General features: G+C 31.1%; 1 protein-coding gene across 1 annotated transcript; it reads right to left on the minus strand.

Moving 5' to 3' along the window:
• Positions 1 to 4,599: 4,599 nt before the first annotated feature.
• LOC113858641 (nicotinamidase 1-like) lies at positions 4,600 to 12,333 on the minus strand. Its single transcript, XM_027491358.1, has 5 exons — positions 11,976 to 12,333; positions 11,637 to 11,820; positions 10,916 to 11,049; positions 5,917 to 6,102; positions 4,600 to 5,162 (listed from the first exon to the last, which is right to left on the minus strand). Exons 1-5 carry the CDS (start codon positions 12,114 to 12,116, stop codon positions 5,085 to 5,087), a joined length of 723 nt encoding a protein of 240 aa, XP_027347159.1. The 5' UTR covers positions 12,117 to 12,333; the 3' UTR covers positions 4,600 to 5,084.
• Positions 12,334 to 13,775: the final 1,442 nt, after the last annotated feature.

The raw sequence follows: 13,775 nt of genomic DNA on the forward strand, positions 1-13,775 counted from the left end.
CAGATTCTATGGCAATGGCCAGTTGGTGACCGCTGAAACCTTAGCTGGATCAGTTGACACTCCCTATTCTGAGATAAAATGGCCCAAATATTCCACTCGTGGTACACCAAAATAGCATTTGGATTTCTTGGCATATAAAGAATGCTACTGCATTGTAAAGAGTACCAGCTTTAAGTGCAGCAAATGACCCTATAAACTAGCACTGTAGAGCAATATATCATCGAAAAAGACAAGGAGGAATTTCCTCAAAAACTCCTTAAAGATATCATTCATCAATCCTTGAAATGTCGCAGGGGCATTGGTTAGCCCAAATGGCATAACTAAATACTCAAAATGCCCTCCATGCATCTTAAAAGCAGTCTTATGCACATCAGCTAGATGCATTCTAACTTGGTTATATGCAGCTCTTAAATCAATTTTGGAGAAAATCACAAATCCATGCAGTTCATCTAAAAGATCATCCACCAAAGGAATGGGAAACTTGTCTTTGACTGTATTTTTATTAGGTCCCTATAATCCACACATTTCTTTTTGTCAACCAAAACTATAGGACTTGCATAGGGACTGTTACTTTGCTATATAATACCACTGTCCAGTGATTCTTTCACCAATCTATCAATTTCATCTTTCTGTTGTTTCCCATATCTGTAAGGTCGCTTACTAATTGGATTGGCCCCTTGCACAACTGGAATTCTATGGTCATGTCTATCTCTTGGAGGAGGAAATTTTATTGGTTCTTTGAAAACATCTTCAAATTCCAGCAACAAATGCTCGAAATCACCAAAGATATCAGTTTCAAGAGTGTGTGTTGTCAAAGAATGTAGTAAACCAATTTCTTGGCTATAAGGTTGTATCATGGAGAAATGTACACTACTTTCCAAAGCCCTGGACAATTGTTGTTTCCTCACATTTTTAACATTAGTTGTGGCCCCTCTTAGGACATGTTTACTGCTGTGGACAAAAAATTGCATTAACAACTTATCAAAATTCCATGTAATATCCCTTAATGTCACAAGCCATTCAATTCCTAACACCAAATCACAACACCCTTGGGAAATTAACATAACATCATAATTGAACTTAGTACTTTGAATTTTCCAAGAGAATCCTTTAATCTTAGAAGAAATTGTAACTTTAGTGCCATCCGCAACTGTGACATTCAAAGACTACACTGAGGGGACTTTACAGCCAAGCTTTTTAGCTACTTCAATGTCCAAGAAGTTATGAGTGCTTCCACTATCAATGAGCACATGCAAAGGTTTCTTACCGACATAACCAGTGATTCTCATAGTCTTAAAGGGTTAGACCAGTCATAGCATTTAGTGAAATTACAAGGTCAATAGTGTCCTGCTTTGCAATTTCCTTAGCAAGGGACATATCGTCCAAGGTTTCTGTCACTTCTTTAACTTCCAAAACATAAATTTGTAACTTTCTATTGGTTAGACTACGTTCTATAGTGAAGGTTCATCACAAAAGTAACATAAACCCTTGGCACACCACTCACTCATATAAGCTGAGGTAAGGATTTTTGTAACTTGTGTTTTAGGTTTGAAGGTGTCTGAGGGTTTGGGTGGGTTACGCAGTATAGGGGGTTGGCAGGGATAAGTTTAAATGGTTTAGAAAATGGTTTTGAGACTGTGGTGGAATTGGTACTAGATTCATATAGTTTGCCCAAGGAAAATGCTCTCTACACAGAATCAGGTTTGAACATCTGTACCATCATTTGAACCTCTTGTTTTAACCCTCCAAGGAAACAACTCAGTTTGTTGTCATCAAATAAACTCAGCCTAGCAACAATAGAATCAAATGCCTCATGATAATCTGTAATTGACCCTTGTTGTCTTAGCTTCATTAAATCTGCCATAGGATCATCACAGACCTCTCCGAACCTATCAACCAAAAGTCTAGTATATTCTAACCAAGAAGGAGAATTAGGTAATCCTATGGTTTTAACATAAACAATGTGTCATTGAAGTGCTCTAACTTCGAAATGAACAACAGCCAGACGTACTTTGTAATCATCCGGTGTGTTATCAATAGAGAAAAACATTGCGGGATTCATTGATTCACATCATCGCCATTAAACCTTGAAAATTCTAGCCTAGCCAATCGGGTGTTACAAGAATAAGTAGAAGATCTTTCACCACGAAATGGATTTCTAGAATTTTGCAAGTGATTTGGCCTAAGATTTTGATTCTTGCGAAGATCTTGCAATTGTTTTTGAAGTTGGTGAGACAAAAATTGGCCCAAAGATTGAGTCAATGACTCATGCAGTGATTGTTGCATCGAAGTTGCGAGTTCCATGAATTTAGTGTTGATCTTCAAGCTGAGACATGTTTCCAAACGATCCTCCGCGTTCTACCACTCGATTGCATGTTGAATCTGCCATTGATGATACTTCTAGAACGTAACAGTCTGATACCACTTGATATAGCAATTCTAGCCATTGATGATACTTCTAGAACGTAACAGTCTGATACCACTTGATATAGCAATTCTAGGAATCAAGAGAAATGAAGAACTTGGATAATAGAGATTCCAAGAAATGGAATGGAACCCTAAACACTTTATTGATTTGGTTTGAATTACAAGAGAATGACAATGCAGAAAAAAATTTTGTTATTGAATGACCTCAAATTCTACTGTGATCAGCTATATATAGCTTATCCACACAATAGTAGGAGTATTCAAAAAAATCCAGTTTTATAAGTCCAATCTATAACTAATATTAAATTAATTTTAAAAATCTAGATCTATATTAAACTATTTTTTTTATTAATTATATTTGTGTAAAGTTTAGTGTCTGAATCCACTTTTTAAAATTGAATTATTTTTTATTTGTCTAAATTCATATATATGAAGCTACTATCTTATATCTTTACTTATTAAATCTTCGTATTATATTAGTTTACAAATTTTGATTGTAACTACATTTTACCACTAATATTTTTTTAATAATCTTAATTCTTATAATTAAAATTAAATACTTAAAATAATTAAAGATATTAAAATATATTAAATATTTTTAAATTAATTACTACTGTTGTTTTTATATTTATGTTTATTTTTTAATTTTTAAAATATTATAACATAATAATTTTATTATTATTTATATTATTAATTTTTATTTTTATAGATTTTAATTTAAACTTTAATTATAAACTCTGTTTATTAAAAATAAGTTAAAAATAATAATAAATATTTTATATATTTCTATAAAATATAATATATTATTAAATAGGAATAAGATCCATTGACATAAGGTGTAAATCTAAAAAACTTATACTAAATCTCAACCGTACAAATCAAATAATCTATTAGTTGAAAAGTTACTTTTTTCTATTTATTTTTTTTATATGTTTTTCAGGTAACTTTTCAACCATTAGATTATTCGATTGTAATTGAAATTTTGTGTAAGATTTTTAGACTTATACTTACTGTCAATGGATCCTATCCCTAATAAATATTGTAAAAATCTTTTTAAAACGCACTAATTTAATGCAACGTTTTGTACAATAAATTAGTTTTAGCTTAAAAATAAAATTCACAAATGTATTGAAAATCAATTTTGTGTTAAAAGTTAAATTTAAAATTGGATTTAAAACTAATTCAACGTAAAACTAAATTTAAAACTAGTTTCAACAAAAACAAAATTTAAAACTGATTTTAAACTAAATTTAAATTTCAAAACTATTTTTGAACCAATTAAAAAAATAAAATAAAATAGTTTAAAATTCAATTCATATAATTAATTTGTATGATGAATAGATGATAAAAAGTAGAATATATCTAAATATTTATTACTTTAATAAAATAATAAAATAAAAAAATATTATTGATAAATTAAAATATACACAAATATTCTCTTGACATGTATTGTTAATTTCTTTTAGAGATGTAATGAACTAGAGTACCCCTTGTATTCATATTTTATCTTTAATAAATTTTGATGATTAACAAATATATATATATATATATATATATATATATGCGCAAATATAATGTTATATTATTTATTATAAAATTTAAATATTTTTTAATATAATAATTAAAAAATATTTATAGTATATTTTTACTATATATAAAAAAAGTTTAAAACTGATTTTGAACCAAAACTAAATTTAAACCAGTTATTAAAAAAATTAAAATAGATTGATTTATAATCCAATCCATGAATTTAAATTAAATTTTTAAAAATTCAATACATAAACACTCCTACAAAACAGAATTTACAACACAACATAATTTACAAAATTAACCCCTACTACTTGTAATAGCCTATAACACATTGCTTGCCGGTGAAGAGTAAGGTATTGAACAATTTTCATTTTTTAAATTGTCAACTCTAGTTTTAATTGGATTTTGTAATTTCATCTTGGTGTAATTTTCTATAAAATTGTTACAATCTCGTTCAATTCGGCTTCAGTTTCATCAAGTTTGTCATGTCAGATTTCTGGTTCTATTTTCAGTGTGAGAAAAGTTGGTACGATTCTGGCACAATTTTCCATGAACAATTGTTGCTTACTTTGAGTGCTACCTAACAGTAACCTAGGCATCTCCGTTAGAGATGCTCTATAGGGCATATACAATGAATTTTCAAGGTTTAAATAGAAATGAAACATAAGTTCATGAATTTTCAAGGTTAAAATAGAAATGAAACACAAGTTCAAATACACTACAAGGCTTAGAGCATGTTTGTTTTCCTTTTTAAAAACAGTTTTCTATTTTTAAAAATATAATATAATACAAATTTGTATTGTATTTTATTTTTAAGAAAAAAAACTATTTTTAAAAAAAGAGTATTATATTTTATTTTTAAAAATAGAAAACTGTTTTTAAAAAAAGAAACAAACATGTTCTTAAATTAGGTATTTTTTTAATTAAGTACATTTTCAAATTCTCCTATAGACTGACACCTGAGTGCATGTTTGGATTAGATTATTTTCATCCAAATAATCGCTTATTTTTCAAATTACAAGGCTGTAAATCATAAACGATTATTTTCTCAAAATAAACTTATTTCCAAACATGCATTAATGTTCTTTCAATTCAATTATTCCAATCCCCAAACACTTAAAGTTCTGCTATTCAAATAACACCTCTGATGCTATCTGGGCTCCCCTTCCCCATGCTATGTAAAGGCCAACGTGATGCATCACCTCCTGCAGCATAGAAAAACAAAAATAAATAAATAAGCATTAAAAACAATTATCCATTGGATCACAAATGTTTGTTCCAATTTACAAGTGTAAGATCAGCATAATTGCTTCCAATTGGTCACAAACCATGTTAGTGCTGACAAAAGTTAATCCGTTGCACTAATAGGAACACCATAAATAGGTCATAAGCCTCAGATGGAAATCACAAAAATTTCTTGATATCCTATCAACCAAAACTGTAAACTATATCTCAAATTCCCTTCTTGCGAAGTTGTTTATTCTCACCCTTCTGGAAGGTCCTGACTACAAAAGTTTCTTAATCTCTAGTGTCCCATGGCTAATGATGAATCTAATCCAGACACAATCGCAACGTGTGTAGCATTAATGTCAGCAAAAAGTGGTCTGGAGAGAGCATCAGAACTCATGAGAGGTTATTGATAAGTGTTCATTGTCGTATATTAAATCAGAGCAGATACATGTTTACCAGCATAACTCAAGCATTCTTAGATATTATTAAGTGATCCAAAAGTCAAATGAAATAGTAATTACCATCACCCCCAGCTTCTAAATATTGAGATCCCTCATACTCATTTTTCTCACACAAGCCAACATTGAACACAACTGAAGTTGCAAGGTTCAAAATAATCATAACCAACACAAGAAAGGGCAGAATTGCAATTTAGACAACAATTCAAGCAAAGAAACATTATGATAATCAAGTGTTTCACCAAAAACCAAACTTAATTCAACCTGGTACCTGTGGATGGGATACCACTTCCTTGTTAGTTTTGGCCACATGTAATGGAACATCATAAGTAGAACAAGCTTGGGAAGATACAATCACATTCTCCAGAGGAGGAAGGAAACCACGATTCCTTGCAGACAAAACAGAACAGACAAAATCCAGCACACATATATCAGTGCATATCCCAGCGACCAAAATCTGTCACAAGAAAAGAACAGCATTAGAAACTCAACAAAAACCTCTGAACTAAATGAAAATAACATAAAAGAAAAAAATCATTCAACCTATGCCATGAACAATAAGAAATAAAAGATTTAATTGACACAGTACAGTGTAAAAGGTCTCAGTAAGTTATCCTTGTAGTGTTTATCAATTTGAGTTTTAGTCCCCATACTATTTTGTGTTTTTAATCTGATAGGAACTGATTGTATTATAGAATTTAAAGAACAAACGCAAGGAATAACCCTGGTAATACAAACAAATAGAATTAGATAGCAGAAAGGAAACTAGCTACTAGAGAATGAGATTCCTCCTATGGCAGCAACCACCCTGAATAACCTCCTTGATAATCCCTGCCTCTGCCCTCTGTCCAGCCTCCATATATTCCCTCTCCTCAGCTGCCTCTCTCTTCCCTCTTTCCTTCCATGCAATGTTATTAATGGCGGATGGCGGTTCATGGCAGAAACTCAAAAAACTGCCATAAAGTTATGGCGGCCACCATGGCGGGTTATGGCAGATTTATGGCGGATGTAATAAAATATATAAAAATATATATAAAAAAATACTATAGGTCACAGAAAATAATAGAAAATAATTAACTAAAAATATATGTAACATAACCTTCAATCTAAAGTATAATTAAATACAAAATATGTAATTATCAAATGTCAAGTTAACAATAAAAATAAAGATTATCAATTTAGTCTTCTTCTTCAACTCCAACATAATCATTCTCTTTCTCATCCACCAAGGCATATCCCTCCTCTTCTTCTCCTTCAGATTGTGGAAGATTAAATTCTAATTCATCTTCTGTTTCTTCCGACATTTCTTCATCTTCTAATTCTTCATCATCATCTTCAAGAACCATTTTCTCTTTTTCTTTTGTTGTTGAACATGCCTTAATCTTGGAAACTTTTGCAGCTTTGATAGTGATACCACTTGATGGATTATTTCTTTTCTTAGAATGACGCCTAGTATATGTTGTAGGCTCTCCAATTCCAGAAGCTTCATAAACAGTTGTCCAATTTAAAGTGTTATCACCATCAAAAACTAAGTCATTTCCAGCATCCTCATCTAGAGCATCATCATCCATTTCTCCAACCAACCACTCATTACACTCATCAATATCATTGAGTGTAATTGGATCAATTACATCTTTAAGATTGTAACGTTCTTTGAGTTGTTGGTTGTATTTCACATAAACCAAGTCATGTAATTTTTTGTGATCAAGCCTATTTCTCTTCTTTGAATAAATCTGCAACGTGAGTTGAATTATAAGAATATTAATCAGTTTCTCTCTAATTTATAAAAGAAAATAGTAGGCTCGAGAGATAAAAAATTACTTGCTCAAAAACACTCCAGTTGCGTTCACATCCGGATGCACTACATGTCAAGCTCAAAATTTTGATAGCTAGTTGCTGCAAATGTGGAGCTGAATGTCCATACATTCTCCACCATTGAGCTATAAAATGAAAGATAAATTATAACTCTGAAGATGAAGTATAACCTTAAAATTAAAATATTGAAGAATTTGATGAATTACCGGGAGCAATGCTTTTTCTTTGTGATTTTGCAAAGTCGGACCCAAAGAGACCACCACCGCTCTTGTAAATTGGTAATTCAAGTAGTATACTTTGTTGCACATCCCGACTTGGCACTAACCTCTTGATACAATCATACAACCCATTTGTAACTTCCAAATCAAATTCAATTTGAGGGTTGTCATAGTAAAATTCCGGATTTAAAATGTGACCAGCTGCATGTAATGGACGGTGAAGCTGACAAGTCCATCTGTTATCAATGATTGCAAACACATCTTTGTATTTACTATCATTATTTTTGAATGACTTCATGATAGCTTCTTTACTTTTCTCCATTGCTTCATAAATATACCCCATAGCTGGTCTTCTTTCTCCATCAACCAAACGTAACACCCGGACAAAAGGAGCCATGATTTTCAAAGTATACACCACATTATTCCAAAATACAGGATTTAATAGAATTTTTGTTGCTTGCTTCCCTTTAGCTTCCTTTGATAACTTGTTTTTACACCATTCTTCAGAAGTAAACATCTTTCTAAGATTTGCTTTTTCTTGGTGAAGTCTTTCTAATGATAGAAAAGAAGTTGCAAATCGAGTAACTGCATGTCTTACCAATTCCCTCTTGTTTGTAAAATTTCTCAACAAAATCAAGGTACTTGAATGACTGTAGATAAAGCCAACAACCGATATTCCCCTTTGAATTGTCTTCTTTATTAAAGGAAGCTTTCTAATATCTTCAAGCATAAGATCTATGCAATGAGCTGCACAAGGAGTCCAATAAAGATGTGGTCTTTTCGCTTCTAACATCTTACCAGCCAAGACATAATTGCTTCCATTATCCGTTATCACTTGCACAACTTTATCTTCTCCAATCTCTTCCACAAGAGCATCAAGCATCTCAAATAATTTTTCACCGGTCTTCACAAAATTAGATCCATCAATAGACCTCACAAACATAGTACCAGCAGGAGAGTTGACCAAAAAATTAATCAAGCATCTTTGCTTTCGATCGGTCCATGCATATGACATTATGGAACAGCCATGTTTGCTCCATTGCTCTTTATGATCTTTCATGAGGGAATCGGTATATTCTAGCTCTTTCTTTAGAAGTGGAACTCGAATATCATGATAACTTGGAGCTGGTAAATTTGGACCGAAAGCACCAACAGCTGTAAGCATTTCTTGAAAGCTCTTCATTTTAATGAGGTTAAAGGAAAGGCCAGCTTGATACCAAAATCGAGCTATGTATTGATGGACCCTTGCCTTGGCTTCTTTGTCACATCGTTCTCTTATATTTGTTTGTCTCAATTTTTCCTTTTTTCTTTTCTCAATTGCACTTTCAGGCTTTCTACAAAACAAGTCCATTGGCCCTTTCTGATTTCCAATGGTAACGCTACGGGTTTGGGTATCCTCTTCATCCTCACTTACATCATAGCTTATACCTTCAAAGCTTCTCACATTTGGCATCTCAAAATTATTTTGATTCTTTTTTTCCTTTTGATATGTCTCAATCTCTTTTCTAACTTCTTCTGGACACTTGGGACAAGCTTTCACGTTACCCTTCTTTCCAATTAAATGTTGTTTCACTCTAGTGATTCCCGCACTCATAACTTTTCCACAAAAATTACATACAATGTTGTTTGTATCTCCATCTTTCACCGAATGAGCATATTTCCATCCCGGGTCAGAACGATTAGAAGTTCTTGAACAATTTGATGAAGACTCATGTTGAGCCATGTTAAGAGTAGCTGAAATAAATAGAATTTTTTTTTGAGGAAAATCAGAGAAAAAACAGAGAAAAATAGAAATGTGGGAGAGGTAAAAATTGAAAGATGGAAAGGGTAAAATTTAAATAGGAGAAATAAAGAAAAAACTGAGAGGAAAAATGAAAAAAAATAGCTACCAGAAAAATGGAGTCGCCGGAGATGGAAGTGCAGTCGCCGGAAATGGAGGTTGGAGTCACCGGAGATGGTGCAGTCGCCGGAGATGTAGCTGCAGTCGCCGAAAATATAGACCGAAATGCACCAAAACAGAAACACAAAGAGCCCAAGAAAATGAGATCTCAGCAACGAGATCTCAGAGAAAGCAGTCGCAGAGAGAGAGAGAGAAGTGGTCGCAGAGAGAGAGAGAGAGATGGAGGGAGCTCAAAGAGATGAGCAGAGTGAAGAGTGAGATCGCAGAGAGTGCGATTGCAAAGAGAGGGAGAGTGAGATCGTAAGGAGAAGAGAGAAAAAAAACTTGGATTTAGGCAGTTGGGTTCTGAGCTGGGTCGGGTCGGGTCGGATCTGGCCCAAAAGTGCAGAAAATCCATTTTTTTTTTAAAAACACCATTTATCACGATTTCCGCTATGGCCGGCCGTTACCGCCATGCTCGTAACGGCCGCCATGGCGCCGCCACGTCATTCCGCCACGCCACGCCATCTTCGTAACGGCGTCCATCATTTCCGCCACGCCATACCGCCATGGCGCTGCCATAACGGCCATTTGACAACACTGCTTCCACGTATGCTAATTTGTTAGGCTGTTAGAATCTGGCCTAACGGCCTCCTTGCTCAACTTTCCCTTTTTACCCCTCCTTTGATATGTCTTTAATGGGGGTCCATTTGGCTTAGACCCAACATAATCCCTATACTATTATTTATTTGAGTTTGTTGAGAATATTTGTATTTCCATATTTACCTTCTTTCCTTTTATATAGAAATCTAATTTATTATGTAAATAATGTAATTAGGATTCTGCTATAATTACCTAGTCAATCCCTATAATCAAGGGATCTAGTTTTGTACAGATTTCTATTATAAGAACATCTGAATGACAAGAAAGGTAGAACAGTTTTTACCCAAATTATTTTTCTAGCTCAAGTGAGTTTTAGTTTTTATCCTTACCAGTAAGAATTAACTTTTCATATATTTGAGTTTTAATTTCTATAGTTTCTATACATCAAAAGTAAATTGTTCTTATCTGTTATAAAGAATCCGTTCCTGTAGTTCAACTTATTAAGATATTAGTTACTGGTATAATACTATAGAGATTTATACCCATGGATGTATATAACGAATAAAATCAGGTGAGTTAAGCGTAAGAACTATAACACCAAAATCTACCTTAAAGTTTAAACCCATAGAGTCTTACACTACCTGTGTCAAAAATTAAAGGTTTCTACATTAAACTTACTTTCTGCACTAACTTGACACTTTTTTGTTTAAAAGTTCAAAATTAAACAGAGAATCAAATTGAAAATAAGTGCTCACTTGTTTTATCTGATTATTCTTCACCCAATCAATGAAGACATTAGAGCCATCTTTGTCAATTGATCCAAGGAATCCGTCAGTGCATTCTTTGCGCCTGAGTGTAGCATTTGGTTCATTTTCCAACCAAAGGAGATCTTCGAATCAGAGGAAACCAAACCAAATCAAACCAACCTAATAAGCACATATCCTCATACCAAGTAATAATTTAATGAACTCAAAGCATATTATCTACAGAGAAATAAAATTATGGTAATCTTTGCCCCACGAGCAAGATAAGACAGAAAATTTTGTTTCGTTCCATTCTCTTAGCTTCAACCCTTCAGTAAAAGCAAAAGGTATTGCTTTTTAACATTCTTTATTTTTCTGTCCTCCCAAACTTAAAAAGTATATCCCATTCTAACATGTTTCTACCAAACAGTACAATTATCCTCAAATCAGTCATTCAAATTACATAAGTATGATACTTGTAGTTTGTAAAATTTTAAAAATTGGTAGTTCTCATTTTATAAAATATTATTCATTTTAATAATTTCTTATTTTATTTTATTCTATAATTTACTATAATTTTATGCTAAAAAAATTAAAACAAATGTCATTTTAAAACAATTTTATCACGATAGTAAAGAGCTTTTAAAATTTCGAACACATAATCTGAAAGATTAAACAAACAGTATACTCCAAACACTACCTACAATTACAACGACAGTATAAAACAAATTACCTGGAACCAATTTTGCTTCATCAGTTCCTGTAAGACAGTGCGGCGGATAAGGGGGTTCGGGTCTATCCGGGTAATGGCAATCAAAGAAAGCGAAAATTGGCCACTTCTTCTCAGAGAACGCTTTGGCAAGCCTCACTGATTCCTCCACCATCTTAGAAATTTGCTCATCTGGTTCTTTGGGCGCCTACACAACATCTCAAGTGACAAAAACGAAACCGTGTCACATAAAGCGCAACAATATAACAATTAATTTCGTTGCATAATAAATACAATAAAATGCCAAGGAAAAAGACAAAAAATAAATGTTACAAAACAAAAAATAAATTTAAAAGTATTTACGAGATTGCCAGCCCCAACTGTGCAGAAGCCGTTGACAAGGTCGACGAGGACGAGGCCTGTTTTAGTGTCTCCAGACAAAGTGAGAGGTTGTTGTTTCACAGGGATCTCCTCTCTTAGCAGCTCAACCGTCTTGGAAACCATCGTGGCTCGTTTTCTTGGTCGTGTTGTTGGAGGCACGGTTATATTATACGCCAGATAAGACCTTGACCAGATCACGTACTAATATTATAAGGCAAGAATATTTAATTAAATATTAATAAAAGAGTGTCCTCATTTCCTTGACCAGATCACGGGTTCACTTCGTTTTGATTGACGTAAAACATAAGCTGTTCCCTTGTGGTTGTGGATGCCTTCTACTCTGCTACCACCACATCCATTGAGCTTCAAATCGAGAGGTTCTGTTTCTTTCCGCTCCGCAGAGGATCCCCGTTCCGTTGCAACCGAGTAACTTGCCTTTTCTTTTTTACAAAATAATATGTAATTGTAGTCGAGTTAGACCATTACAAAAAGTAAAATTATGTTTCATTTTTATTTTAATTATTTATTTATATTTATTTTTAAAATTATTTATCACCCTAATTAATTCATTTATTTTAAATTTTATTTAATAATTAACAAAAATATAATAAAAATGTAACATATACTACTATCAGCTTATATAAATTAGTCGAAAGATATAATATTTTAGAATTTTATATATAAATTTTATATTTTTGTATAAATTGATAATATATTATAATTTTTATAATTGTTATATAAAATTTTAGAACCAAAAATTTAATTTAAATAAGAGTAAATGCTATCAATTAAAATTATACATGTTAAAATATATAAATAAAAAATCGTAATTAAGTCAATTATATATAGTCATGAATTTGTATTCATCCATAATATTAAACAACAAGATATAGTCCTATTAATATTATATATATCATGTTAATATGATAATACGGTATGATAAACTTATGTTATTTAATTAATTAAACAAACATAAAAAAAAATAGGATACAAAATTTATATTATTTTCTATTATGATAAATGTCAAATAAATTTTTATGACTTGTTTAATGAATATAATAAGATAAGAAATAATAGAACGTAAGATATGATTAAATAAGAGTTTATATATATTATAAGTAAATCAAATAACACTATGTCATTATGAAATAAATAAAAAGTAATTAAATAAGATATAAATTTTATTTAAATAATAAAATTTTATTAAAATTAAATAAATTTTTAAAAAACATTTTGACTTTTTAATAATATATATGTATTTATTAAAAATTAAAAAGTAATTGTACATATAATATTAAAAATTTAAATAATTTTTAAAATTTTGGTAATAAAATATAATTAAAGAAAAATAAATTATAAAAATTTAAATTATATTTTAAAAATGAGTAAAATATTTTTTTAAAAATATAGTTTTAAAATATATATTTTAATAAAAATTATTCATATAATATAGTTTATCAAAAACATTATTATATTTATAAAATATTAAAAATGATATAAAGTATTAGTAAAATATAATAAAAAGTATTATATCATGATGTTTCTTAATTTATTATCTTCTTAAAATAAGAATTTGAACAATGATAATAGGGTATAATTACTTAATAAGATAATTTGTGTCACATCTCAAAATTTCTTTATTTTTAAGTTAGTTACTAATTGTATCAATTTAAATAAATTAGAATTAGATCATAAATATAAAGTTAGAAATTAAAACACAATTAGTTAAATTTATCCAAAAAAACAGATGAATTAAGAAAAAAATTAGGTAACGAATTATAG

The sequence above is a fragment of the Abrus precatorius genome, unplaced genomic scaffold (assembly GCF_003935025.1).
Source record: "Abrus precatorius isolate BTA unplaced genomic scaffold, Abrus_2018 Scaffold2, whole genome shotgun sequence".
Lineage (NCBI taxonomy): Eukaryota > Viridiplantae > Streptophyta > Magnoliopsida > Fabales > Fabaceae > Abrus > Abrus precatorius.